Source organism: Biomphalaria glabrata, chromosome 14 (genome assembly GCF_947242115.1).
Source record: "Biomphalaria glabrata chromosome 14, xgBioGlab47.1, whole genome shotgun sequence".
Lineage (NCBI taxonomy): Eukaryota > Metazoa > Mollusca > Gastropoda > Planorbidae > Biomphalaria > Biomphalaria glabrata.
In genome coordinates this window covers 11,239,300-11,267,297 of record NC_074724.1, presented here as the reverse complement: position 1 = coordinate 11,267,297, position 27,998 = coordinate 11,239,300, and the positions used below count along the sequence as shown (strand labels likewise).

The window sequence follows — 27,998 nt, the reverse complement described above, 5'->3', positions numbered from 1 at the left end:
CCCCTTCCGGGAGCCAAAATCCCTAGCTACGTCATTGCCGGAATCACTATTTAAAGAAGAAATTGTTTTATTTTTATTCTATTACTATTTATTCGTGTTTTATTAAGGACAATGAATGGGAAGTGGGAGAAATAATGTGTACGAAATTTGTACCAGACAGACAGACTGGAGTGAGTTGATATAATTTAAGTTTCTCGTAGAAGAATAATCAGAAAGGCTCAAAAGATAAACGCTTATTTCTTATTTCATATGCTAAGACTTGTTTATAATTATACGATATAACTTATAACCACATACAGCAGGAGGATATAAGGACAAATAAAGGGTTATAATGACTTATAAATTAGTACTATTTAGGGCACAAAATAGCGTAGGCCTACGTACTAATGGTGCATCATTCAGTTTTCAATCATGTCTCAAAATCTGACAAGACTCTAGATCTAGCATTCACCACTATAAACTATAACTATTCTAGATTATAATAAAAGACTATATCATGTTATAACTATATCTCGGTCAGGTTGTTTACCAGGCCTAAGATCTAATTGTAATTCTAGATGTACATCTAAGCCAGAATAAAAGTTTTCGCTATCAATCCATTATAAAAAAAAAGTTTGTTTATAAAATGTGTCAGCTAAATTAGACTATATAAATAATAATATAGATTTAGATAGATTCTTGATATAGAATGAATCTATTTCTAGATTCTACTTAAGTTAGCCTAATAGTCTATTATTAACTATTAACGCTTTTACCAAACATTACAATTTAAAAGCTAATCAATACTCGGAAGCACATTTGCCCCTGAATTAGTCATAAAAGAAAAAAGAATCCGATAAACAGAACAAATAGATTTACACATCAGGGTAAAAAGCTGCCTATCTGGGAAGACGCAATATATTATTCTATGAGAGTCAAGAATCATTAAAAGCTTTTCGGGAGTAGCATTTAGGTCTAGATCCACTTACGGTACATATTACATAGACTTAAAATAGTTCCTTGGGCATATAGAGCTAGAGAGTTAGAGTCTATATATAGAATATAGATAATAATACTAAATAATAGTTATATTATTAGTTTAAAGTTATAATTATTAGATCTATAATAAATAAAAATAGACTAGATTCTAGATCCAGAGAGATCTAGATCTAGATTTTCTAGTCACAGACTAGTGTGGCTAGTCACTAGTGATACGCCGCCGCCACTGATAGTGTCAATACGACAATAGTGACTAGATAATTATAATTATATAATAAATAATAATATGATATAATAACATAACAATAATATTATAATAACGTGTTGTTAAACATGATAATTAATAGATGGTAGACATAGATTATAGTAGATAGTATAGAATAGATCTAATTCTAGAAATCTAGATCTATATATTATTATTATTATTTTTTTTTATTAGTTATTATAATACTAACATCCAATGCCAATGGGGTCTAGTGAAGTCTACTACTAGTCTAGTGTTACTAACATCGGATTTACTAGGGGGCAGCCCAGTAGCAGTATAGTGACACTTAGTCTTTTGAGTCTGTCATGAGTCAGGATTATAATCTATTCAAATCTATTGTACCTCTATAGGGTTAGGGTTAGCCTTAGCCTTTTTAGCCTGGCCTTAGGCTTAGGCTAGGGCAATGCAACCTTTGTGGCCGCTGTGGGCTCCACACTTTCATAGGCCCAGCGCTAACTCTAGTTGTAAATTATTAAATTAAACCATTTTAACTTATTGATATTGGGTTTCCGCTGCCTCCTGATTTTCCAGGAACTCCTGGAAATCTCTTGAAATTGCAAAGTATACGAAAAAAAAGTCATGAAAATTTCATGAAATTTTTTAAATATCCAGAAAAGTCATAAAAATGTCCTGAAAAAAAACAAAATTGTCAATTTGGGGTGTCATTCAATATGAAAAACACCAATCGTACTCTCAATAAAAAAAAAGGCATTGTCAGCTTTCATCAAATAATAGGGCGAATTTTAACCAAAACTGGAAGTTCCAATACTTAATTTACTGTAATAGTCAATGGCATATAGATCTAAATATAGATCTAAATCTATCTCGAGCTCTAAAAAAAATCAAAAGCGATATTTTGCTAGTAGATAGTAAATCTTAAAGGGAAATCTGAATGTTTATCAGCATTTTGTTAGAAAACTACCTTCTAATGTAGATGTCTCTTAAAGTTAATTTGACCGTGACTTTGTACGTAGTAAAGTATGAATAAAATAAAAAGATGTATAATTTATTTTCTAACAAAAAACACTAATTTTCACTTATTATCCTTACCTCTACCCATACTAGGCCCAGCGCAATCCGTTACGCATAGGGCCCCATAATCTGTAGGGCCGGCCCTGCCTCTTTACTTATTGAAGCTATTCAGTTACTGTCTTATTCTTAATTATCTTATACTACACTAGATCTATACCTAGACAAAGTGTCACCTAGTCATTCTAGTACAGTACAGTAACAGTAATACTGTAATAGTAATGTTATTTACATGACATACATGTACATTCTACTTTGACTATGAGTATACAGTAATCTTTCCCAAACGTTTCCTTAATGATTCAATGTAAATCTTCATACTTTCATCATTCAGAGTATTTAGCGGAACACTTTAGTAGTGTTTCCCAAACTTTTTCCTTAATTGCCTTAATCAGAATGGAACACTTCATACATTCAGAATATTTAGCAGAACACTGCTAATTTTTTGTGAGTTTCATTCACTTGGTGGAACACCCATTCAGGCCTCACAGAACAGTTTGGGAAACACTGGTCTACACTACAAAGTAACTAGATTCTAGAATCTACTTCTAGATAATATATATTTTTTTATATAGACCTAGAGTCTAGATTAGTAACTGTTACATTTATATGTGTTTATGTATTTTGAGTGTGTGTGTTTTGTTTGTTTTATTGTAGTCTCCTTTGTTCTACTGTTCAGTATGTTCAAGTGTTCGCTTAAGTATGTTATTAGTGTGTATTAGAATCTCCTGTTTGTTTTTCATCTTTGTGTTCACGTCAATAAAAATGGAGTTGTAACTTTTAAACATCAGTGTTGTTATTACATCACAATTGATAATACAACAACAACTTTTTTTTTATTTACATGCTTAGAAACGTTTATAAAAATCTATAAATTAGACAGTAAATTATTCACTGCTTAAAAGAAACAGGATTCTGTTAGATTATTTTTTAAGGTATACCTATGCCACTCTCCTCAACAATACTGATATTGGATCTAGATCTAACCAATCACATTGCTTTATTCTTACAGAGTCTGTTAGACTAGTCCAGGGGTGGGCAAATTACGGCCTGCGGGCCACATGCGGCCCGCCGGAGTGTTTTATACGGCCCGCGAACACCTAAAGAAATCACATTACACATATAAAAATGCAAATATATTAAAAATAAATAATTGTAAATATCTATAGAAATTATGGAAACTTTTGATTCTTATCACTTATAATGAAGAAGCTAGAGAAACATTGTTCCTAAACGTTATTTTAAAAAGGTCAAAGTAAACGAAGACCAGACCTGCCTACCAAAAAAAGTCCAAATGCGTAACACTTACGGTCAAAATGCGTATTTTGGCACCAAAATATATATATGTATATATATATATATATATATATATATATATATATATATATATATATTAGATGTCATGATTAGATCTACAATCTAAATCTAGATCAATACGACAATAGAGATGATATCTAGACTAGATCTGGATCTATGTCTATATAATGAATATAATCTACTCTAGACTCTAGATCTGGGCTCAAAAGTGTTAAGATGCTGTGGATCCGCTAGATCCAAACTTTCGTAGCCCTACCTTCATACTTGATCTATTCTATACTAAGACTAAGAATCTAGTCTAGATCTAGACTAGATGGTAGTAGATGTTATCGATCTAGAATCTAGATCTAGTCAATCTAAATTCTAAATCATACTAGATCTAGATCTATAACTAGTTTGTAGGGTAATGTAGAGAATCATAACGTAATGACTAGCTAGACTCGAGCTAGATCTATTCCTGTATAACAAGTTATCTAGATTCTAGATCTAGAATCCAGATCTAGATCTAGACTAGATATCTACAGTGTCACTCAATGTGTTTTGAATCGATAGCTCTTCGATTTTTTTTTTCTATACAAATGAATACGAGAATCAGGAATGCACCAACATAATTAATTTCTACTCATGAACTTACAAAAAAAAAAAAAGTCACGTTGGTGTATCAGCTAAGTGACGGTACCAACCTGGTACCAGCCCGCCACTCCCTCACTCACGCGTTCTTCATTTCTAGACATCTAATTGCTATTAAGTACCAATCAACATATAGATCTGGGCACATTGTGTTCACCCCACCTTTTCTGTTTCGCCCCTCTCCCCACAGGTGGGCTTAGCATGACCTCCGTGACCGCTTGTAAGCTAGTCTAGAGAGGAGAAAAAAAAAGCATACGAAATGTGTGACGCGACGGGTTAAATGCGTATTTGCGTACTGGCGGTCATTTTTGGGAGATTTTGCGTAACGAATACGCATTTTGCGTAACGGTAGGCAGGTTTGGAAGACTATTTTAAATTGCCCATTAAAAAAAATAGTCAAAGACACAAGCTCAGGCCAGTATTTATTCAATACATGAAGAACTGTGTTGAAAGTGTTGGGTTGGCTTGTACAAGATGGCAAGGGTAACAACTGATGGAGATCCTGCTTTGACTGAGAAAAACAGACTTTGTAATAAAATAAAGAGCAATACCCCAACCATAAACTCATTACAAAAAGTTTACACAAATCTGTTTTGATTACCATTAATGTGTAGCGCAGGCACTCTAAATATTATAAGATGAAACGCACAGGACCTGCCTAATGACTACATAAACTATGCATCTGTATAAGGCCTACGATTGTTAAGAGCCCCGCAGAAGTTAATTGTAATATTATTTATTTAGAAGAAATAGCGGAACCTATCCTGACTGTTATTGTTGAAGTACACTAGGCTTTTAATAAGCTGCATAGTTTTAGTTTTTTACGCAGTTAATTTATTATATTTTTCTATTTAATTTGGGGCCACCAAATTCACTTCGCCTACCCTAGGGACTCCAACTATCCAAGGCCGGCCTTGACTGGAAGTTCCAAAAAGTACTTTAAGATTTGGAAACAAAACATTCCGATGTTCGTTAATACAATAGTATCCACTGGCCTAAGCATTAGAAGAATATGGAATCTCATGGAAATTGTTAAGTTCCTTGAATTGACTGTGACTTCGTTACTAATATTTCTAATGAAGAGTTGAAGACAGAATTCATGATTATCTTCGGAAACATTGCAATTTGTTGTTTGCACATGAAATGTATGTGCATCTTCATTCTTTCCAAACAAAGCTATTCCATTTCTTGAGGCCAGCAAGTGAAATTAGACTTAATCATTGTCTGTACCTGAAAGGTGAAACTATTTCTAGTGAAATGGTTGAAATGTACAAGACTTATTTGTATTCCTTAATTGTGGAATTTGAAAGCAAATTTTAAGACGTCAGCAACATGAACCAGATTTCAATACCCTCCACTCACCATTTATGCAGAAGCTGTCTCAGCTCCAGATAACATGAAAGAAAAGTTTCAGTCAGTTCTTTCGCTGGAGTTTCATGGGTGCTAGAAGCTGCATACCCGCACTTAAAAAAACTTTCCTAGTGAACTTTCATATTATTTGGAACCACATTCATATATATATGCGAACATGCTTTTTTTTTTGTTTGAAAATAATCAAGTGTTAGAACAGGTCGATGCTTATTGATGTGCCAAAATCTTAAAATATCAAATATTACTTATTGACTGTAATTTGACAGCAGTCAAAATGATAACAACTAGTAAGCTAGTTCCACGAGAGTAAACAGTTATATACTTCACATTAAGTACAACTACATGTTTGTGGTGATATTGTTGTGATTGAAACAGATATCGGCAAAATAATTTAATAAAAAAAAAATCATTCGTAAAATTAGTTCAAGAAATTACTAACTCTTGTTATAATTCTTCAATTGGGAGTGCAAATATATATGTGCGGCCCCCCAGTCCCCAATTTATTTTTAATGCGGCCCTCTGCAGAAAAAGGTTGCCCACCCCTGGACTAGTCCATAGGCTATGATTGCCATTGTTACATCACAGCTGGCCTTAGGCGTTGGCAATCTAAGGCCTCCAATTGGTGGGAGCCTCGCACAGACTTAAACAAAAATCTTTTATATAAAAAAGGATAAAAATTGGATCAAATCTCAATGGCTCTAGTATTACTTAAGGCTGGCCCTGGTTATAGTTATATAGATCTAAAAGCATTAGGATAACCAACCCTGAGCAGAAAAAAATTTCATCCACTCTCCTCTATGCCCAAAAGAGTAAATAGACCATGTGTCCCACTTATTCTAACAAACACTGGTCAGTGAAAAGACCACCTTGCTTTTTTCCATGCGCATTACACAATGGCGTTTGTTGTATGTTGAATTGCCTGGCTAGAAAATAACACACTAACATAGTCAAGCATGTAGATCTACCCTTTAACTAGTTACACAGATCTAATATTTCTTAAACAATTTTATTTTCTTTGCTTACTATATCTAGATTTATGCAATAAGATCTAATTCATTTATGAGATTTTCTGTTTGTTCACTTGTGGGTCTAGATTTTACATTATATGACTTGTTAAAGCAGAAATGATTGCATCCTAGACTGCATTACCAGGGTCTGCCTTAGGGCACTGCAACCTACACAACCGCAGTAGGCCCAGTGCTAACTCAAGTTGTAAATTATTAAACCATTTTAACTTATAACAGTGTTCTTGCAGCCTTCTAATTTTCCATGAGCTCCTGGAAATCTCCTGAAATTATTAAAATATCCTGAAAACTCATAACAAATGTCCTGAAAAATAGACAAAAATGTCATTTTGGGGTATCATTCAATATGGGAAACATCAATCCTATTCGTGGTTTAATAAAAAAAAACGGCATTGTCAGCTTTCATTTAATAATAATGTAATAATAGGGTGAATTTTAACCAAAACAGGAATTTCCAGTTCTTTATTTATTGTAATAGTCACTATATAGATCTAAATCTATCTCGATCTCTTAAAAAAATCAAAAGCTATATTTTGCTAGTCAATAGTAAATCTAAAAGGTAGACCTAAATCTTTATCGGCTTTTTATTGAAAAACTACTTTCTACTGTAGATGGTTCATAATATTAATTTGACCCCGATCTGTACTTAGTAAAGTATGAATAAAATGCAAATTTATTTTCTAACAAAAAATCTTAATTTTCACTTATTATCCTTGTCCTACCCAGACTGGGCCCCGCGCAGTCCGTTTTGCACAGGGCCCCGCAATCTGTAGCACCGGCCCTGTGCATTACCATCACACGCTGCATACCAGTCAAATATAAAAAGAATATTTACTTTGAAGAGCTATGCAGTTTTTTGTGTTTGAAATGAAATGTTTATTCTAATAGAAACACAAATGAAATATTGATAATTTAAACAAGATACGACTCTCTAAAAATACACGTCCTTCTGTTACTTTCACACACCTTTTTTATTAAATTGAACTACCACAGAACACCTTATGACTTCATCTGAATCTGTTCAGCCTTCACAACCAAACCATCCGCCCACCATTACTCATGGTTTTACCAGAAATACACACACACACATTTCATATCAAGCCATATTTTTGTTGTTTTAGTAATCACACTATCAAAAAAATAAAATAAATATAACTTAGATGTTCAGAAATTTCTAAAACTAAAAACAGATTTCTGGGGTGAACTAATTTAATACAGCATGTTTTTAAAATTAATTCTGGTGCAAACACTCCAAAATAAACACAAATGTTCACTTATTTATGCACACAACTTTCTTGATTTTATTATTTACCTAGAACTTATATCATGCAATATTTTCTAGATTAGATTAATTGTTACCTCTTTTTAATTATTATTATTTAATATATTTATAGGCACATGATGGCCTCGACAGCCTCATGTGAAGAAACACAGAAAATGGAAGAAGATGCTGACAAAGAGGGAGATTCTGTCAACCACTCTGATACCAATAGTAAGGATGATGCTGCTGGTTATCAGTCTCTCAAATCAGACAACTGTGTGGAGTCATTAATCAACAAGGTACTTGATACTGAACGTTCTTTGATGCTTTGTCTCAAAGGAGATGAAGCCCAAGTAGATAAGCAGGGAGAGAGTGTTGAGAGCAATAAACACTTTAGCAGTGGAGACACTCCATTAGCTGAGACTTTGGTGGGAGCTCATTCTGAGGTGGAAGTCTGTGCTGAACGAGACATGGACACTTCAGAGCCCAGTAAGGAAGATGAGTCAATTTATAAACACACTCAAATCTCGCCAGAAAGTGATGAACTTTTTCGGCTGGACACAGAAATCGAAATGGCCCAGCCTGTCAATTTAAAATCAAGAGCAATATTTATAGATACTGTGACAAAATCTGGTGGCAATACCAGTTTGTTTGGCAGTAAACGCAACACAACTGATGATGACAGTTCTCCACAGCCGAAACGGCCAACGCCAGAGCGGGTAGAGAACGAGACAACAGAAAATACTGAAGTAGCTCAGCCTGAGCCCCCATCAGAAGACCTACCAGATCTAACTTCAGACAGTGATGATGATTCTGATGACAGCAACATTGGTGCATCCAGTCGACAAAGGCTTTTCAGGAGGCGAAATTTACTCCGCAAACGCCTTGGCCGACAGAATTTCAGTTCAGATGATTCTGATTCAACTGTGGATGATGACAATGAAACTAATGCAGATAAAAACACTGATGACGATGAGGATAGGACAGAAAGTGATGAAGTGAGGATAGCCCTTGAATCATTGTTTTCTAAAACAAACCCAAAGCCTAACTGGTTTGCTGTGCCTGAATTAAGGAAGAGAGAATATGGTTACAACCCAAGCTGTTTTATGTAAGTAATAGGAGTTATACTCAATTTATTCAAATCTCTTTCTCCTTAGCTCAAATTATTCTTATTATGTATACTGACTTGTCTACTGTTCTGTTTTCTAGTTCAAAATTTTTTTTCGTGGATGGAGATAAGCTTTTTTATGTATCAGATAAATGCTTTAAACATAACATCTGAACTTTCATTAGTTTCAAAGGGATACAAGGTTTACATTTTTTGCTCTACTTTCTAAATAGCGCAAGGTATATATTCTAGTACAGTACCATCTGGCCTGCTGAAACGTCTACACAAAGTGGAGAAAATCACCCTCTTAAAAAGGGTTGAAAAATGTAATATAACTATGTTAGGGCCCTCACTTTTTTCTCTGATATATTATTAAATGACCTTTAACATATTATGTTTTTATGAAATGTGACTCTGAATGTAGAATCTAACAGGAAAAGTGAACAGATCTTTACTTTTTTGTGGAACATAATAATAACCAGCATATTTGTTTTATAAAGAAACATAAAAACTGCATTATGAAAAAAAAATATTGCTCACATTTTAAGTATGGTAGAACAATTAACCATTTTCCAAAGTGTAAAAAAGGATAAACTTCAAATATCCCATTAATCAATGTGAGTACCAGATCCCCATTGATTTCTAATCAATTTCATTTCATTTTTATACCTATAAGTTGATGTGGCCTGTGATAAAGAATGTTGGAAATTAAAGTGGCCTGCTGGTTGAATTAGGTTGGGCATCACTGTCCTAGTAGATCTAGTATCTGAGCTGCAAATCAAATTGCGTCTCCAAAGGGTGTAGAGCAGGAATGAAACATGTTAGCACAAGCTAATCCTTTTGTCATCAACACAATACCCTATCCCGTTCCACACAAGTATGTCTAACAAACAATAGCCCTAGGAAATGACTGTTATCCGCATCATAGGTGAAAGATGAGCAATCAGAAAAATTATGAGTTTTCTACGCTGCAAAATCCTAGTGGGAAGGGATATTCTTGCCAAAAAGAAAGGCAAACAAAAAGAAGTGGAGACATTTTCTATTTAAGATTGTATAAACATTATTTATATATGTATGTTTTTTTATTCTTTTCAATTATTGCACACCTGATTTGCACTATTTTAAACCTTGTGTCAAGCATCAACAAAATGATAATAAAATGTAAAAAGAAATATATATAAGTTTGAGGCTATGGCTTTCAATGTAAACTGCAGTTGAAATTGGGTCCCTTTTAAAATGCAAATAGGGTGTGGTTTAAATTTGATAGAAAATAAAATCGACATCTATCAATCTATCTATCTCACTGACTGATCACTTTACCACTAAAAGAGTTATATAAAAATTAGATTTTTATCCATTTTTTTAAACTATGTCATAGAAACAGATGACCTGTATATCATCTGTCCTAGATCGCAAAGTCTGAAAGGGGTAATTTACTCTTTTTTAAGATTCTTCTTGCTCACTCTACTTGTCTTGTGGTATTCAGCTTATTAATTCTAACATCTCTGCAAACATCTTTTTTTAACAACAAAATGCTTCCTTTTTAAGCCCTTTTACTAAAATACTGATGGAATTTCCAACACTCTGAGCTTCCCAGAAAGATATTACATGTCCTTTTTATGTTTTGGGGTTTGAATCATCAGATCAGCTGTTGCAGTGCCAAGTTTAGTGCTAAAATGCTTTGACAAAAGGAAAAACTTTTCAACTTGTGCTTTTCAATGAAAATTATTTTTGTTCTCAATACTTTCAAACTTTTCATGTCACAAACACAAAAAAACTCAAACGTGTGTAAGACTAAAATTGCTGTCACATTTTCAACAAACAAAGCATATACTTGTATAGAAATAAAAAAACAAAAGGATAAAGGTAGCAGGTCAAGCAGATGGTTCATTTGTAGTTCTAGTTTAAATATACTTCCAATAAATACCTGTTTGCTGTGGTAACTTTAAGGAAGGCAACTCAATGAAGATTAACAGTAAAAAATGAGGACACCAGAAACTTAGATTGCATTCTTGATTTTCAGATCTTATTCTTGCTTACAGGCTTCACTGGAGCCACGTTTGTCTTCTCTGCCTTACAAGGTATACTGGTGCTGCCTATGTCACCTTTATTACCACTACCACAGTGTCACAGTCCCTGTCCATCTTTACTTTCTGGTTGTCTCAAGAACCACCATGAATGTTTTCCACTCACAGGAATGACACTTCCTCTGTTTCACAGACATCATCCTGACCAGACAAACCACACAGCACTTACACTGCTTCTCACTTTGTTGTTCTGTCCATTGGCAATGATTCCTTTCGTAACCTTTAGGCACAATGACCCAATTTCTGGCACAAGACATCATCTTCCTCCTTTCACTTAAACGTAAAATCAACTGTCTTCTTGCTTATCTAGACAATTTATCCATATCCAGCTCTAAACATTGTGTTGTTTTCGCACAATAAGCATCGGTGCAGTGGAAGAGTTATTGTGATATTATACCAATTCAGTATTACTAAGTCTCTTTTCAAACCTGTTAAAGCAGGAAAAAAAATTCCCTTGTTTGGACATCATTTTCATTAGTTGCCTATAATATATATCTCAAATAATATTGTAAAATGTGGTACATGGCCTTGCTAAACTGCACTAAAATAGACAAGAAACTCTTCAGATACAACCGACATACTGAATTACTTTATCCTTATTATCTCACAGCTTTAAGCAATATAATTTAATGTACACATTACTTTATATCTGTATTATACCTACTAATAATGATTTATACACAGGAATACAATGTGTTGTATTAACTAGAACAATGTTATTACCCTGGCAGACAAGATCTTTGTCTGCATCCTATATGGAAACTATGCAGGACACAACTGAGATTGCTTAATAAATTAATATAGTCATGTAAACTACTGCATTCATCCTTAATCTCTGGGATTGAGTACATGCCTTTTGGTTATTTTTACATTAAAATACTTTATGCAAAGTAAAGATGATAACAATATAAGTCCAAACTTTTTTTTGAAGTCAATATAATGCTGTAAAACTGGCAAGCAATTTGTTCTTTTTAATTTAGCTGTAAGCCTTCTAAAACAGGATAGATAAATTTATTTGTTCTTTCTTAAAATCTAAAATAAAATCATTTCAGATTGATACCTTATAATTAATATCCATTTACCAATGAATTTCATTAAAATATGTGTTTTTATACAGGGAAAAAGTTCAAGGAAGCTTATCGATGGTGAAACGTTTAGTCAGAGTGGAGAGTATGAAAGCACATGAAGGGTGTGTGAATGCTCTGAGCTTCAACAGAATAGGTAAGTAGTAATATTAAAAATATTGCTCTACTAATCTAAGACAATACATCATTGCTTACATTGCTCTACTAATCTAAGACAATACATCATTGCTTACATTGCTCTACTAATCTGAGACAATAAATCATTGCTTACATTGCTCTACTAATCTAAGACAATAAATCATTGCTTACATTGCTCTACTAATCTAAGACACTACATCATTGCTTACATTGCTCTACTAATCTAAGACAATACATCATTGCTTACATTGCTCTACTAATCTAAGACAATACATCATTGCTTACATTGCTCTACTAATCTGAGACAATACATCATTGCTTACATTGCTCTACTAATCTGAGACAATACATCATTGCTTACATTGCTCTACTAATCTAAGACAATACATCATTGCTTACATTGCTCTACTAATCTAAGACAATAAATCATTGCTTACATTGCTCTACTAATCTGAGACGATACATCATTGCTTACATAGCTCTACTAATCTAAGACGATACATCATTGCTTACATTGCTCTACTAATCTAAGACAATACATCATTGCTTACATTGCTCTACTAATCTAAGGCAATACATCATTGCTTACATTGCTCTACTAATCTAAGACAATACATCATTGCTTACATTGCTCTACTAATCTGAGACAGTATATCATTGCTTCAGATTACATTTTTGTATATTTTGGTACTGCATTCTCACTCATAACGAAAGAGTAACTAGAAATAACCAGAGCTATATACATTCCAACTTTAATTAGAAAAAGAAATGTAGTTCTATACAAGTATCTAAAATGTGATGAGTGTATAGATGACATAGATTATAAAATAAAGTCACATTGTAGTCAAGCAAATCACAATAGTAGTGGAGAAACAATCATTTCACAGAAAAATCTTATCTTCTTGTATATTAAAGACATTACTCAAAAAAGAAGATAATTATGTCCTACGCATTTCATGTGTCATTCTAGCCATGCATGTTAATCAGTGACTTAAACTCTGCTAAGTCGTTGGTTTTCCTGGCTGATTCAGGCAACCCATTCCATTCTCTAATAGCACTTCACTAAGGAAGAAGGAGCACTTGTACAAATTTATTCTAGTGTATGGAATCAGAAATGTGCCTCTGATTGACATTTGAGGTGATAGTGGTGGTACCACCATGGCAGATGTTGGATTGACATAAATTATTACTCCAAGTGAGGTGTCAAACCACTGAGCAATACACTCACAATGCAAAATGAAGTCCTAGTAATTATATTTCACCAACAAAGTCTTAAGAAATTTAGAGACATTTTCAACTAACAGTATAAAAGATATTGTAACATTACTGCTTCAAAATAGTTCGATAACTGGTGTTTGTGGACTTAAACGCAACCAGTTTCTAGAAGAAAAACTTTAGGACTATCTGCACTTGGTTGCCGTTTTTTTCCTATAATAGTCATTTTTTTAAATTTTGGAGCTGCCCATTTCAGCTAAGACCAATCGTTATAGAAGGCCTGAGCACTGACCTGCAACCTCACAACAAGTGGGCAGTGTATATCAATAGCTTGTTGCCATGTCACATGTCTGTACAACGCAAATGGCTTTCTGGTTGTGCATAACGGATGGTCTCGTTTCAGCCAAGATCTGATATTAGATGTGTAATTTAATTTTCTGAGTTATGTCTAGACCTGAAGGTAAAGCATAAAATCAATGATTCAAATATGTTTGACAGGAATGAATTACAATGATTCAGATATGTTTGACAGGAATGAATTACAATGATTCAGACATGTTTGACTGGAATGGCAATGATTCAGAAATGTTTGACAGGAATGGTAAAAGAGTGCTTAATGCATTGGAGAAAAAAAGGAGATAGAATGGCTGTCTGGTTGTGTGGTATGTGCTTTGGTCTGTTATCTCGATGTTCATAGGCTCAAACTCTATCCGCCGCCTTCCACCCTGTTTTGCTGAAGTTTGGGCTAGGAATAATCTTCAATTCTAAAGGAACATTAGAAACATGTAAAAACAAAGCCAAATGGTTAACTTGTAACTATTATGGCAGTATTATATTTTTATTCTTGGAACCCACTACCTTTATTTCAGACCTATTATCTTTATTATTTTTTTGTCAGTAGCAAAATACAAGAAGTTTTTTATGGGTGAATGCTATTAATGATAAACTGAAAACAATATCATATTGTTATAAACCTGGTGGTGGCACAGATGGGGGTGGTGGTGTGTGTGTAGTCAGCCGATGCAAATCACCCCAGGCCAGCGCTAGACGAGTTGTCAACCGTGATGAGCTACGACGGTCAGCCAAGTCGAGTGTCAACAGGACGGTTCGGGAAGGATTGCCGTCGTGAACAGAGCTCAGGAGCGTCATGAGAGTTGTAGTCATCTGACCACCTAGAAACGTCGAGCAGCGTTTTGTCCGGTTCGAGAAGGCCAGTAGGGACCCTATATAAGAGCGGAGGTGACGCAGTCACAACTTTCCGATCTACAGTTCGTTACAACGGCTCAGTATAAGTTCGAGACGAGGCAGAGAGACCAGTGCAAGAGTTGATACGACGGAGAGATATTTGTACAGTCTTGTGTTACATACTGCCAATTGTACAGTGTTGGCTGTTATTTATTGACATTAAACTATTACGTTATGTTGAAGCCCAGAGTTGTCAAGTTCTTTAAGTTTGTGGTGTCGTTTGGTGCAATTTGCAGCGAGCCTGGATAGTGAGATTGGTAACAATATATTTAAATAGGTTGCCAGCTACTGTTAAATCATTTTGAAGGTGAAACTTTGGCTTATAGCTCCTAAATGATAAAATTACCAGAAAATTGAGTGTATGATTTTGGGTACATTTGAAAATATTCTATTGTATAAACTTCCATTGTTTTACATCAATGTAATAATGTTCTTATTAAATGCTCTTAGTGATTGATTATGGTCATTAAAAAGGAAATAATTGTGAAATTAGGGCTAAAGAAATTTATCAAGTTTATTTATAAAAAAAAAAAAAAAAAGGCTGGTTAGCGAAGAAAAAAAATAGCGAATATGAAAAAAAAAATGTTTTGAGATAGATACAAAACTTTAAATAATATTTAGCAAACAACTCATTCCCTTTCAGGCACTTTACTTGCTAGTGGCTCAGATGATCTCAACATTGTCTTGTGGAACTGGCAGAGAGCCAGGCCATCACTGATCTATGATAGTGGCCATCGGAGTAATGTCTTTCAGGTTAGTACGTTTTTAATGTTGAAGTAATTTTAATGTTCATGATAAAATGAAACTGTTTCTTAATTATTTTGATTTACAGTGTATCTGCATTTTAGTTTAGGATTTCCTTCACCTTACTTTGAGTTTTTCTTTATTGTTTTTGTTTATGGTCATTAATTGTGTAGTATATATTTATTTGCAGTACTTTTTAAGAAAGCTTTTTTTGAAGGTATTGACAAAGTGCTAAATGATTTAATTTTCAAATCTATTTGGAGAATGTTGTATTTGGCAGCCAAGAACTTGTAATGGGTCCTTCTAGCTCATATCTGACATCAGTTAATCATCTAGAGAGAGAAACGTTGATTTACAAATGTATTTTTAGAACATTCATGTTTTGATATGCTTTCAGGCTAAATTTATGCCATACAGTGGTGACTGCCATGTGATCAGTTGTGCAAGAGATGGTCAGGTGCGATTGGCTGAGCTCTCTTTAACAGGGGTTTGCAAAACAACTCGCAAGCTAGCCCAGCATAGAGGCGCTGTACATAAGGTATTCCAGGCCGTATTTTACCTTTGTTGCCAACAGCTAACTTAAGATGTGGGCTGATTTTTTAGCCTTTTGTTACAAAATTATTTTTTTTTCTAATTAGTAGTATAAAGAAAATACAAAGACAGCTGGTGTAAAAAAAAAATAGTCTTGTGTTGGTTAATTTAAAGTCTTTGTTATGAATGCTTATTTAACAGTGTTTTGAGTATGTGTAATATAATGTACAACTATGACTGACCACAGGGGTGTGGACTTCCTATGATTTGTAAACTGTTAAATTTTATGCTAAAGTGACCTGCTAATCATTATAATGTAACTTTCTTGTAAGATTACAGTGCACTGATGTCAACGAATGTTTTGTTGCTACTTATTTTATTCTATGCTTTGCTTAGCATCACCTAACCCAATTATATCTTTCAAGCTGGCTCTCGAGTTAGACTCACCAAATGTCTTTCTAAGTTGTGGTGAAGATGCGCTAACATATTTGTTTGACCTCAGGCAGGAAAAACCACATAAGTAAGTGTTCTTGGTCAGCACTGCACCCTTAAGTTTTTAAATAGTTTTTTTTTTTACAAAGGCCTTTTTCTCTTTTTTTCTTCTCCCTTTTGATTAACCAGTACTATTAGTAAATCTTCCATTAATCTCATAATTTTTTATTTATCATTTGTCCTAATTACATTTTTTTTTAAAAATAATTTTTGCTGTAATGAACTTTCAAAAGTTACCAAAAAGCTCTGAACTTTTTTTTGGTTTATATATTTTGTCTATAAGTTACATTAAATAATGTTGAAATGTTGATACATTCAATAAATCAAACCTTTGTTATACTTTCATTAATAGGTTTGATGTTAAGTCTATTTTTAAAAAAAGTTGTCACAACAATTGAATGTGTTTAAATTTGTCATATGACTGTAGCTGTTTTTTTTTTTTTTTATTGCTCTCTTCTTCTGTTTTAGGTTAGTGATAACCAAAGAAAATGAAAAGAAAGTCCCATTGTATTCTATCCACTCTAATCCCTGTGACCCTCGTCAGTTCTGTGTTGGTGGCAGAGATCTTTATGTCAGGTCAGTGGTCAACATTGTCTTTGATTTCTATCATAGGAAGCTAAGGAAATTTAACATCAACAAAACAATAATTAAACTTTTTTATACAGCAACCATCAACAGTCTAATTAGCTTTGCCATCACCTGCTGGTATGGCACAAAGACTTAGACGATGGACTAATTAAAAAAGCATCGTATATCACTTGAACACAGCTACCATCTCTTGAAGAGCTTTTTCATGAAAGATGCCATTCCAAAACACTCACGATTTTTAAAGATAACCTGCACCCATTAAACCACTGTTACATAAGATCTGAACGAAGTGGTAGTCTCCTTTCCATTAGAACTTAAAACAGAAAGATTTAAAAACTCCTTCATCCCACTTTTGGTCAGTGTTACAAGATCATGTCGTCATCGAGAAGTACATAGAAGTCTAATTTATAAAGCGCTGGTTATCAGTGTGTACGTGTTTTCATGTGTGAATGTTGTTCGTATTTGCATCTATATTGTTATTGTACAGTAGTTACGCTGAGGTTGTCAATTGTAGTCAAACTGAATTTCCATTTGATTGGATCAATAAAAATTATCTTATCTTATTTGAAATAAATAAACAATAAGAAACAATAAGAAAATAGGCTTATAAAAATTGTTAAAAAAGGACAAGACAGCAAGGTGTTGATAGTGCTGTAAACCTTTAATATGCTTTTGACACAATTTGTCATGTCTGAAATTCTTTAAAAAAATATTATATCAGTCAATACTAGTATTTAGTTGAAGCATGCAGTCAGAAGAAGTTATTTTCAAGTATGTAGTCAAGAGAAGTACTTAGTTGGAGCTGAAATGTATTAGTTGAAATAGTAAGTAAGTCAAGTTATATTAGTTGACATTGTTAGTAGAAGAAACGAGTCAAGCTTTAGTTGGAGTTGATAAGTGAAAGTTACTAGTTTTATGTCAAGTCAAGCAATGAAGCTTGTGTGATGTGAAAGTATTTTAAGTGAATCAAGAAGTTATTATATGTTCATCCAATAGAATCATGCAAATTGGATTAATATCATGGAAATAAACCTCATTCTATTACATTCTAAAAGGAGTCCTTTTTCTTTACATTTCACAAGTAGTTCCTGTAGTTGTTGTAAGTACTGTAATATTGCTATGGATGACAAGCCTACAAGAATATGCCTACAATCATCCTTACAAGAATCTTTCAGATTAATGTAAATCATCTTCATGAAAATCTTCGGTACACAGACTTCAAAAATAACTATTATTATTATTGTACTTGTTTTTTATTTTTTGCATTCAAATGTGTTTTTTTTTATTCTTTCCAATATAGAGTTTATGACAAGAGAAAAATCAACGAGGTGAGTTACTGTTACATTGCATCTGCATTGCGTAGACCTATATTGCATAGACCTACATTATATAGATGTAGATTACTTGACATTATAAAAGTAAGAAAAAAAGTAAGTAAAGTTCACCTTTCAGACCTAGTGATCTATGGGACAGATGATGTAAAGGTCAACTGTTTCGGTGGCCCATGGTTAACGAGTGTGTCATGTGGCTAGCACTATGACAAACCACATTTACTTTTCCCCGACTAATGTCAAGTACCCATTAGAGGTTGCTGGACTCAGAGGCGCCCTAAATATCCTGAAAGTACGAAGACCAGTGTTCACCAGGAATTCAATCTGCTGGTTTGAAAGCCAAGCACTTTACCTCCCAGCCACCGGGCCTCTACTAGACATTATACTTGTTAATTAATATCAACAATTTCAAGACTAATTGTTATGATTGTATACATTACTTGCATAAGAGGTATTGGATATGCAAATAGTGAGCTAGTTGTACTTCAGCAAAATATTTATATATTGAATCAAACTTTTTTTGGGGTTGGGGGCGGGGGGGGGGATGGAACATATTTGTTAGTGGGATTACTTGATCCAATTCTCTTCTAACTATGGCATGCTCTTTACACTATACCAATGTTAACTTGTAACAAAAATTGATTTTGATTTCTTAACAGGAAATTGATGGCGGTGTGCTGAAGAAGTTTTGTCCAGATCATCTGGTAAGACATTAATAATAACAATAATTTTATTTATAAAGCGCTGTTAACAAACAAAATGTAGGCTTAAGGCACTGTGATAACATTACAAACAGATAGTTAAAATGACAACTAATCTAATAGATATACTTTTTCTTTCGGTTGACTTTGCATTGCCTGGCTGGGGAGTGTTCTCACCTATAGATTTATGTAACAAGACTGGATCATAGCTGTTAATGTTAAATGATCTTATTTAACCTTTTACCTAACTATCTTTGATGTTCTAGTTTTTATGATGCATTTGTTCTCTACCATGCCTATCCTGCAATGAACATTGAGCAGACTTCAACTTATTGACTCGCTAGAGCTGAAGAGCTGGGTCATCTCCCATTTTTATTCCACAGAAACAGAGGAATTTCTTTTCTATAGTAACACAAAAGTTGTAAAACCATTTTATACTTATTTAAGTTAGTAGTGCCCAAATCTTTTGTATTTTGAAATTTTTAAGTGTTAAAAAAAAAAAAAAAGAAAAGGTCTGAAGTATTTTACTTGCTGAAAACTAATACATTTGCTATATGATTTTTTAAAATATAAATTAAAGCTAGGACTTCTTTGCTAGAGAACTTACTGATAGCTAATTTATTAACTTGATAATTTTAAATATGTTTTTACTCAGACATGAAAGTTAGCTAAGTAATCATGTTTTTATTAAAGTTACTAGCATTGTAGATTAAACACATTTAACATATTTTGTAATCCATAAGAAGATGTAATGGGACAGATAGTTATGTCTTTCTTTCTTAGCCATTATGGAAATAAGAAAGTACAGTCTTTGCTTAGTTATTAATTGGTAGCATTAAACAATAAAAACCTGTAATTTGATTTACTTGGAGGAAAAAGGATTTTGACTTTGAGCCCAAACATGAAACGATTGGTCATATCAGATTCATTATAAAACCAGTGTGTACTTATTAGTTTGTGCTCAAAGCTTATTCAGAGGTTCAACTTCACAACAATGAATTTGACTTGCTATTCTAGGTAAACAGTGAGATCAAAGCAAACATCACCTGTGCTTGTTACAACTACAATGGAACAGGTTTGTACAATGCTTGTACATTAGTATTAAATTAGTTTACTCATCCAAACAGTGACATATCTCCTCAATAGTGAAATAATACAAAGTCCAGTAAATACAATGAATATAAAAAATGGCCCAAGTAACAAATACCCAAAATACATTTTACTTCTTCTATCGCTCAGAAGTTTCCTGTGAGACCTGCGGATATCGTTGTGTGACTAGATGTCACTATATATCACAAAAATGAGGCTGTGACAGTACCCGCAGGCCTGGGTTCAAGAATGAGATTCTCTTCCCAACCCCAAATAAACTCAAAAGTTTATTGTTGCAAAAGACATTTGTTGATTTTTTGTTAGTAGTAAATGGCTCTAGCATTTATTCTTATGAGAATTTCCTTCCAACTGAAAAGACCAATTTAAAATTGATAATGAGAGCTGTGTTCTGTTGACAAAAAAGTTCATATGCAAATAGTTTAACAGGCATTGTCAATGTTTATTGTTTATTTAAAATAATATTTTTTTTGTAATAAAAAGAAATATTGTTTCATGCACTGCAATGTCTTAAACAGAAATTCTGGCCACCTACAATGATGAGGACATTTACTTGTTTGATAACACAATGTCTGATGGTGCAAACTATACACACAGATACATTGGACACAGGAATAATGCTACAGGTACAGTTTATATTATCTTTAAAAAAAATGGGGGGAAATTGGTTTAAAAATTGATATAGTTTTAAAAATATGGCACTAGAAAGTATAAGTGTTACATTCCTCCACACCTTCTTCCTCTAATGCTTTGTGCCACAAATGGAAACGCTTATAAAATGTTGATTCAGCAGTGCTCTAAAGTGTTGATTCAGCAGTGCTCTAAAGTGTTGATTCAGCAGTGCTATAAAGTGCACAAAAATCATATACCTTTAAAAAAACATAGTTTATCACCAATTCCTTTAGTTTGTACATCAAGATACACCAAAAAGCTAGCATCTAATAGTTTTACCACCATGTATGAAAATCTTTAATGTTTTTCTATTTGAGTCATGGTAGTTAAATCAGGATTATGTTTAGGAGACTAAATAATCAATGCCCTATTGTTTCCAGCCAAGAATGTCAACTTTTATGGTCCCAGGTCAGAGTTCATTGTGAGTGGTAGCGATTGTGGCTATATTTATTTCTGGGACAAAGAGACTGAAGCTATCATTAACTTCCAGGAAGGAGATAATGCTGGAGTGGTAAGTAACACTTGATAATTATAGCCTGTGTTGGTTGAGTGTATAAAGCACTTGTTTGGTGAAATTATAGTTCAGAGTTTGAGACTCAATGTCTTCTAGTATCTAAAGAAGTTTTTAGTACACTTAAGTTTTCATGTAATGGTAAAGGGCATCTGTTTCTTGACCTTTACATCATCTGCCCTATAGATCGTAAGGTCTGAAAGGGGAACTATACTTACTTAAAATTTTTTTTATAGTAGCTGTAAAGTGCAGTCAATTATTCATGGGATTTTGTCTGCAAGTATTTCAGTTTGAAATTGTGGACAGTACAGACCTTTTCCCCCACATAAAATCGTATTGTCATAAACAAATCCTTTATATGTTTTGTTGTCAGGACTAACAAAGGCCCTTTCAACTTGTATAACTAGACTTTGTGTTCTAATGCAAATGAAAAGATATATTGAATAATAACAGAATCATATCTTTTATGCAACAATAACTATTGAGAGAGAAAATTAAACTAAAACAGCAGCTCATTGACAGGGTATCTTTTCTCTTTAGAAAAAGTTGCAGTTGTCATTAATTTGATAGAAACCGAAAGTACTGGCTTTTTATTTAGTATTTAGACATAAATATTCCACTTTTCTAGAATTCTGTCCAATGCCTCTGACTGGTCATCCAAATGTAGTTTGTATAAAGACTAGCAGGCTTGAATAGGTTGAACAACCTTTACTTATTAATGTCTGCCTTGTCATGCATATGTTGGATGGGCTGTTGTTGGGTTGTCTCTATGGTCCTAGTTCATACCCTGCCCACTGCCATGTTGTCCTGAAGGAGGTTTTTGACTAGGAAGTAGATTATCTTTAACTCTGAAGGAACACTCAAAACATGTAATACAAACATTTTTAACATTAATTCATCATCTGCTTGTGAAATCGAAACAAACACATTGAATTGAGTTTGGGCTGAATCTGCACATTGTCTTTTTCTATTTCAGGTGAATGTCCTAGAACCTCATCCAACTCTTCCTTTCCTGGCCACCAGTGGACTGGATCATGATGTCAAGTTATGGATGCCCTATGAACCAGACCCAGAACTGTGTATAGATGAACTTAAAAAGGTAACAATTGTTGTTTTTTTTAATCTCATTAATTAGGCTTTGTCTAAAAATTTATTAAAATAATTAGAACTTATATAAATATTGATTACCTCAATCTGTTTTCACAACTATAAAGAAAACACACCAGTGCAAATATATTTTTAATTAACTCCTATCTGTCTATATTTGTATTGTTTTGAAGCACATGGGTAAATCTGATTGCAAATAAACACATTAAGATAATGAGAAAAAAAAGTGTTGTTTTTTTTTTAATTAAATAAGTTAAATGTTAAAAAATATTTAAATTAGTAAATGTATAGCTCACTGTAAAAGGCTTTGTGATATTAAGTTTTTTTGCTAAAATGTTATTTGTGATTTGGGTAATTTGAAATGAAAGCACTCTTAGAATTGGTAGCTCAACATTTTCAGAACATTTAAATATATGTAAAACATGGGTATAGTTATTCTACTGGAAATTTGGTTAAGGCTTGAATTTAAAACTTTATAACAAGTTTTTGCTTTTTTTTATAGTGATTCACACCTATGGTCAATCAGTTTAAGCACAATTTTCTCTTTGTCATTTTACTCTAGATTGTGAAGAAAAACTTCTCAGATAGGTGCCAAGAGAGAAAATATTCTGAGCCTGAAATGATTGGAGGTCAAATGCTCTGGTTTATCATGCACCATTTTAGGAATTCAGCTCGAAGAAGGGTAAGCAACCGGGGAAGATTTATTCAACTCTAATAAAAGTGTTGTTTTTTTTACAGTATGTCTACAACAATGTATTTGGAAGGCTTTCTTTTTTAATTTAATTTTATTGTAATTTTTATAGTTCTATCATTTTTTTATTATTTTTATTTTAAAGTAAACTTCATATTTACTACTTTACTCTATTTCATTACTTTCAAAATCAAACTTTTTTAGACAATTTTTTTTTAACACCAAAATAAAATAAAAAATAAAATGTTTGACCTAATTTTGGAATGTATTTTAGATGAGAGAAGAAGGTCAAGTATTGTCCAGTTCTGATGAAGACAACAGTAGCAGGTCAGATGACTCTGACACAAACTCAATGCAGTGTGCCCAGTCATAGGCTTAAGCAGGTACTAAGCAAAAAAATTTGAATTAGCCTTAAAGAAACAACTTCAGCTGTTGTGTTGGAAGGTTCAGAGGACTAGTCCAATATCTTACTGTGCACTAATTTTCATATCAGGCAGCTCTTCATATAGATTTTCCTCTTGAGGGGTGTTGGGCTAGTGACTTGTTCTATGGACAATGCAGTTTTGAAGGACATGGTCAACATTTTCTGATGACAGGGCAAATTTAATTAATTATGTACATGTTGATGTAGTTTTATCTACAAGAAAATAGTACTTGGGATAGTTGATCCTTAAAGAGACTCCAGGAACACCAAAGCCAGCTTCTTTCTTAACTCCTAGTATTGGTTAGTGTTAAAGGAACAACTTACAATAACAGAATACTGTGCAATACAGTGATTCAGCACATTATGATACAATGTTATGTACATGAAAAATGTATTGGGCACAAGGTCGTGTTGGGTATGTTTGGCCCAATGCTTGATATTACTATGCAGTTCATTCAGCATATCGGACACCAAATTTTAAAATTTAAACAAAAACAAGCAAAATATAACAAATCCTTTTTTTTTAAAAACAAAGCATATCTTAGGAAATGAACTCTGAACTTAGAACTATGTCAATCAATAATGTATTATTTTTTTCCCTTATTTGATATGAAACAAAATAATTAATTACCAATAATTAATTGACTAATTGGTTAATTTTTAAATTGATTCATGCTTTGTTAGGTAATATAAATAATTGTTTAAAGTTTCAACTTGATATGAGAATGGTTGTGGTAGAAATAATGTGTTTAATTATCTAATGGGATCAAAACCTACATATTTAGTCATATCTGTGAATCTTGAAGGATTAATCTCTCTTGTTGTTTATCAAACAAAAATAATTACCAGTAATTTATTGACAAATTAAAAAAAAATTTTTTTTTATTAATTCATGTCTTGACTATGCCAATGAATATTTGTGCAGTTTCAACTTGATCCGAGAATGGGTGTGGGAGAAAAAAGGGTACAAACTTTTTACCAGACAGACAGACACATTGACAGAGACAGTTGATATAAGCTTTGTAATGAGATACAAATTACTTTTTCATTATGTTTTCTTTATTGATATTTATTAACTCTCAGTATTAAATATATATACATTAGCTATGGTTAGGACATCTTATTTTGTTGTTTAGTTTTCTAACTTTTGTATTTCTACCTCTTTTTTTTTCTTTCTACATGGAAGTCTTCAGTGGGACATTGATAATAAGACAGGGTCCTCTAACAAGGGAGATTAATGACATGAAATGATCTTCATTGTTCTTGAGCTTCAAATTTGCCCCTTTGTCAAGAAGGCATGTGGATTTTGAACAGCTCTGCAAGCTGGTTGTGTGGGATGCAATGTACAAAGTCCTGATCTGATCCTGTAGATAACAATAGTACTATGTATATGACAATGTGTTTTGTTTTTTCTTCTCTTTGTTTTACTTGATCATGTATGGCTGTTTGTTTTAAATGCAAACTAAAACTTTGGACTTTGTACAAATATAATTTGTAGAAATAAAACAAAATGTATAAAAAAAAAAAGATATTTTTTGAAGCAATGTTGTTTTCTTCAAAGTGTGCCTGATCTTTTCTATGTAGAGTTTATACCGGTTTATTACAGTTACTATTTGGAGTTTTCACATTTTTGGGGGGATTCACCTGCATGTATTTTGTTGTCAATGCATTACTTAGACTAGCTTGAATCGCTTCAAATGGGTAAAGTTTGATATAGATTGTGGTCTGGCCTAATGGTTTTGGGAAGTCACCTGTATTTCTTGGTAATGTTAACTAGTCTTGTTTGAACTAAACTATTATGATAACTGATAGCAAGCTGGACTAATGTGTTATCAGGAAGTTACCTTTACCTCTTTGCTACATGTTAACTAGTCTTGCTTGAATTCATTGTTTATAACAGTTTGAAAGACTGATATAATGTTTTTGGGAAGTCACTTGTATTTCTTGGCTACACTTGCTGAATATATAGGATGACAGTTTGATAGCAAAGTGAACTGGTATAATGTTTTTGGGAAGTCACTTGTATTTTGTATTTCTTGGCTACAAATTCACTTGTTGAATATATAGGATGACAGTTTGATAGCAAAGTGAACTGATGTAATGTTTTTGGGAAGTCACGTGTATTTTCTTGGCTACAAATTCACTTGTCTTGCTTGAGAATGTAGGATAACAGTTTGATAGCCATGTGGACTGGCTTGATCTCATCTTGAGCACTCTCTCTATTTTATTTAGAGCTAAAATGTTTTTGAAACTGTTCAAGAATGAATGACTCTGGATGTATGTTTTACATGCCATTTTTTTTTTTAACTTGGGAAAATTCAGATCTAAATTTTAAATTAACTTTAAAATTTGTTGGCATTTAAGTCACTTTTGGTATTTTTATGACTATTTTTTGTAAGCACGTGAATGAAATGTTCAGACATTTAATAATGTACTGGTATTGAGAAGTAAAAGAAACAATGCAACCAACATTTCAACCCAAACATTAATCCTGGAAATGGACAGACACACTACACAAGTGTATCTTGTGGGAATACACACAAAAAAAAATTGTTAAAATAAATGTAAAAAGCATTGCTCTAAAAATGTTGGCAGAACTGACAGTATGCAATTCTGTAATAAGTGGGTTAGCAGTGTGTATTGTATATATGCAGATAAGTACATATATATATATATACATGTAAATTATGTTTAAGTTATTCAAATGGAGCTTATAAAAGCTGGATTAGCTTTTTGATGAGATATTTGCGATTGTGAAAAAACCAATAACACTGCAGTGAATTCCAAGCAAATATTTGTCAGTTTTGCAAGATTATTTACTAAAATATTATTTAAATAAATAGAAGAAAAAAAAACAACAGTTGTAGTCTTATTTTCTAAATCATGTTAATCAAAAAGTTTAATATATAAATTTATCCATTGCCATATGAAGGGCATAGTTGTTAGACTATTAAAGATTACTCAATTTTTTTTGTATTTATTTATTTATTTTTTTATTAACTTGTACCCTCATATTATTTTGATTACTTCCCCTGCATCACAGTAAAAACGCTTGTAGGATGGTTGCCTGCAAATTAATGACACTAGAAAATGAAAACTTTAATAATTTAATCTAAGGGGGAACCACTAAAAAACACACACATCCAGTGTTTGATTTAATGTAACAAATATTAAATACTAACATTACTGAGTAATAATATGTATAATATATGATGGAACACATATATAAATAATATTTTTGAAATTTCTAAAACTACTGGTAGGCTTTTTGCAGCCTAGCTTGCTATTGGTGATAGTAAAAAAAAAAAAGTAAAGTACCCCCTTTCAGTTCTTGCGATCTATAGGGCAGATTATGTAAAGGTCATCTGTTTCTGTGGCCCACGGTTAACAAGGGGTGTCGTGTGTCCAACACAACTGCCTACCACCTTTACTTTGCCCACCTAATGTCAGGTACTATTTACAGCTGGGTGGAATCAAAAGTGCCCAAAGATCCCAAAATTAAAAATCCTGTCTTCATCAGGATTTGAACTCGGGACCCCTGGCTCAGAAGCCAAACGCTGTACCACTCAGCCACCCACTGCTGCTGATGGTGAGAAGTAATTAGTGTGTAAAGCTCCCATTCACTAAATTTTATAGCATAGTGATACAAATATTAATTGAGGTGAAATAAATTGGTTTTAGTCTTTCATGATATGGGGTTGATTTATTTATCTAGACAGCCCACATCCCGAATTCTGGAGGACCCTAGAGGACAGCTAACATGAAGTAATGATTTGTTAAAAATGATTCAATTATATAGAGCTATTATTGCACAGAGTTACAATATCAATCTGTTTTGTAGAAATTTGCATAACATAGTCTTCATGTTTCTCTTTCTAGCTTTTCTTCTCATGTGCCCCATAAGCTTGTGGCCTTCCCCAATTCTCAGTGCTTGGGCTGTTGTGATAGTTGTGCTCTTTGAGTTCTAGTGTCTGTCTCTCTGAATGGCGAATTAAACTTGATGTCAATCTTATCTTTGGGATCTGCATTTAGTCTGACCAGTTCAAATTCCTGTATGAAAGTAATATCCTAATGCTGCAATATCTATACATTTAAAATGTGAAGTTGAGTTGTGACAGCTCAAAGGAAATTTTAAAAAGAGATGTCACTGATAAAAACAAATGTATGTATATAATGTTCTTTGTTTTTTCTCTAACATGGAAGCCCTACTTTATAGCATTTATTTTATATCAAAAAAATGTTTTTTTTAATTTTCTTGTGTGACAGCTAATTGTTGGCAATATCTACAGAACGATAATAAATAAATAATAAACTAGATTGTATCCTTTTCTTGAACTTATGACCT

General features: G+C 33.0%; 1 protein-coding gene across 6 annotated transcripts; it reads left to right on the top strand.

The window, feature by feature from the left end:
* The first annotated feature begins 41 nt into the window (after nt 1–41).
* On the top strand, nt 42–27,970 carry LOC106058324 (DDB1- and CUL4-associated factor 8-like). Of its 6 annotated transcripts, none has more exons than XM_056010312.1 (16): nt 42–170; nt 8,010–8,984; nt 12,189–12,292; nt 15,398–15,507; nt 15,896–16,036; nt 16,455–16,549; nt 16,990–17,097; nt 18,410–18,437; nt 19,100–19,144; nt 20,159–20,216; nt 20,767–20,874; nt 21,301–21,431; nt 22,408–22,530; nt 23,101–23,220; nt 23,504–23,612; nt 24,840–27,970. In XM_056010312.1, exons 2-15 carry the CDS (start codon nt 8,014–8,016, stop codon nt 23,600–23,602), a joined length of 2,241 nt encoding a protein of 746 aa, XP_055866287.1. In that variant the 5' UTR covers nt 42–170; nt 8,010–8,013; the 3' UTR covers nt 23,603–23,612; nt 24,840–27,970. The 6 variants fall into 6 exon arrangements, with proteins under 6 accessions (XP_055866287.1, XP_055866289.1, XP_013071168.2 ...); XM_056010314.1 differs by lacking the exon at nt 42–170 and adding an exon at nt 811–969 and having other exon boundaries at nt 24,847–27,970; XM_013215714.2 differs by lacking the exon at nt 42–170 and adding an exon at nt 811–969.
* The last annotated feature ends 28 nt before the right edge of the window (nt 27,971–27,998 follow it).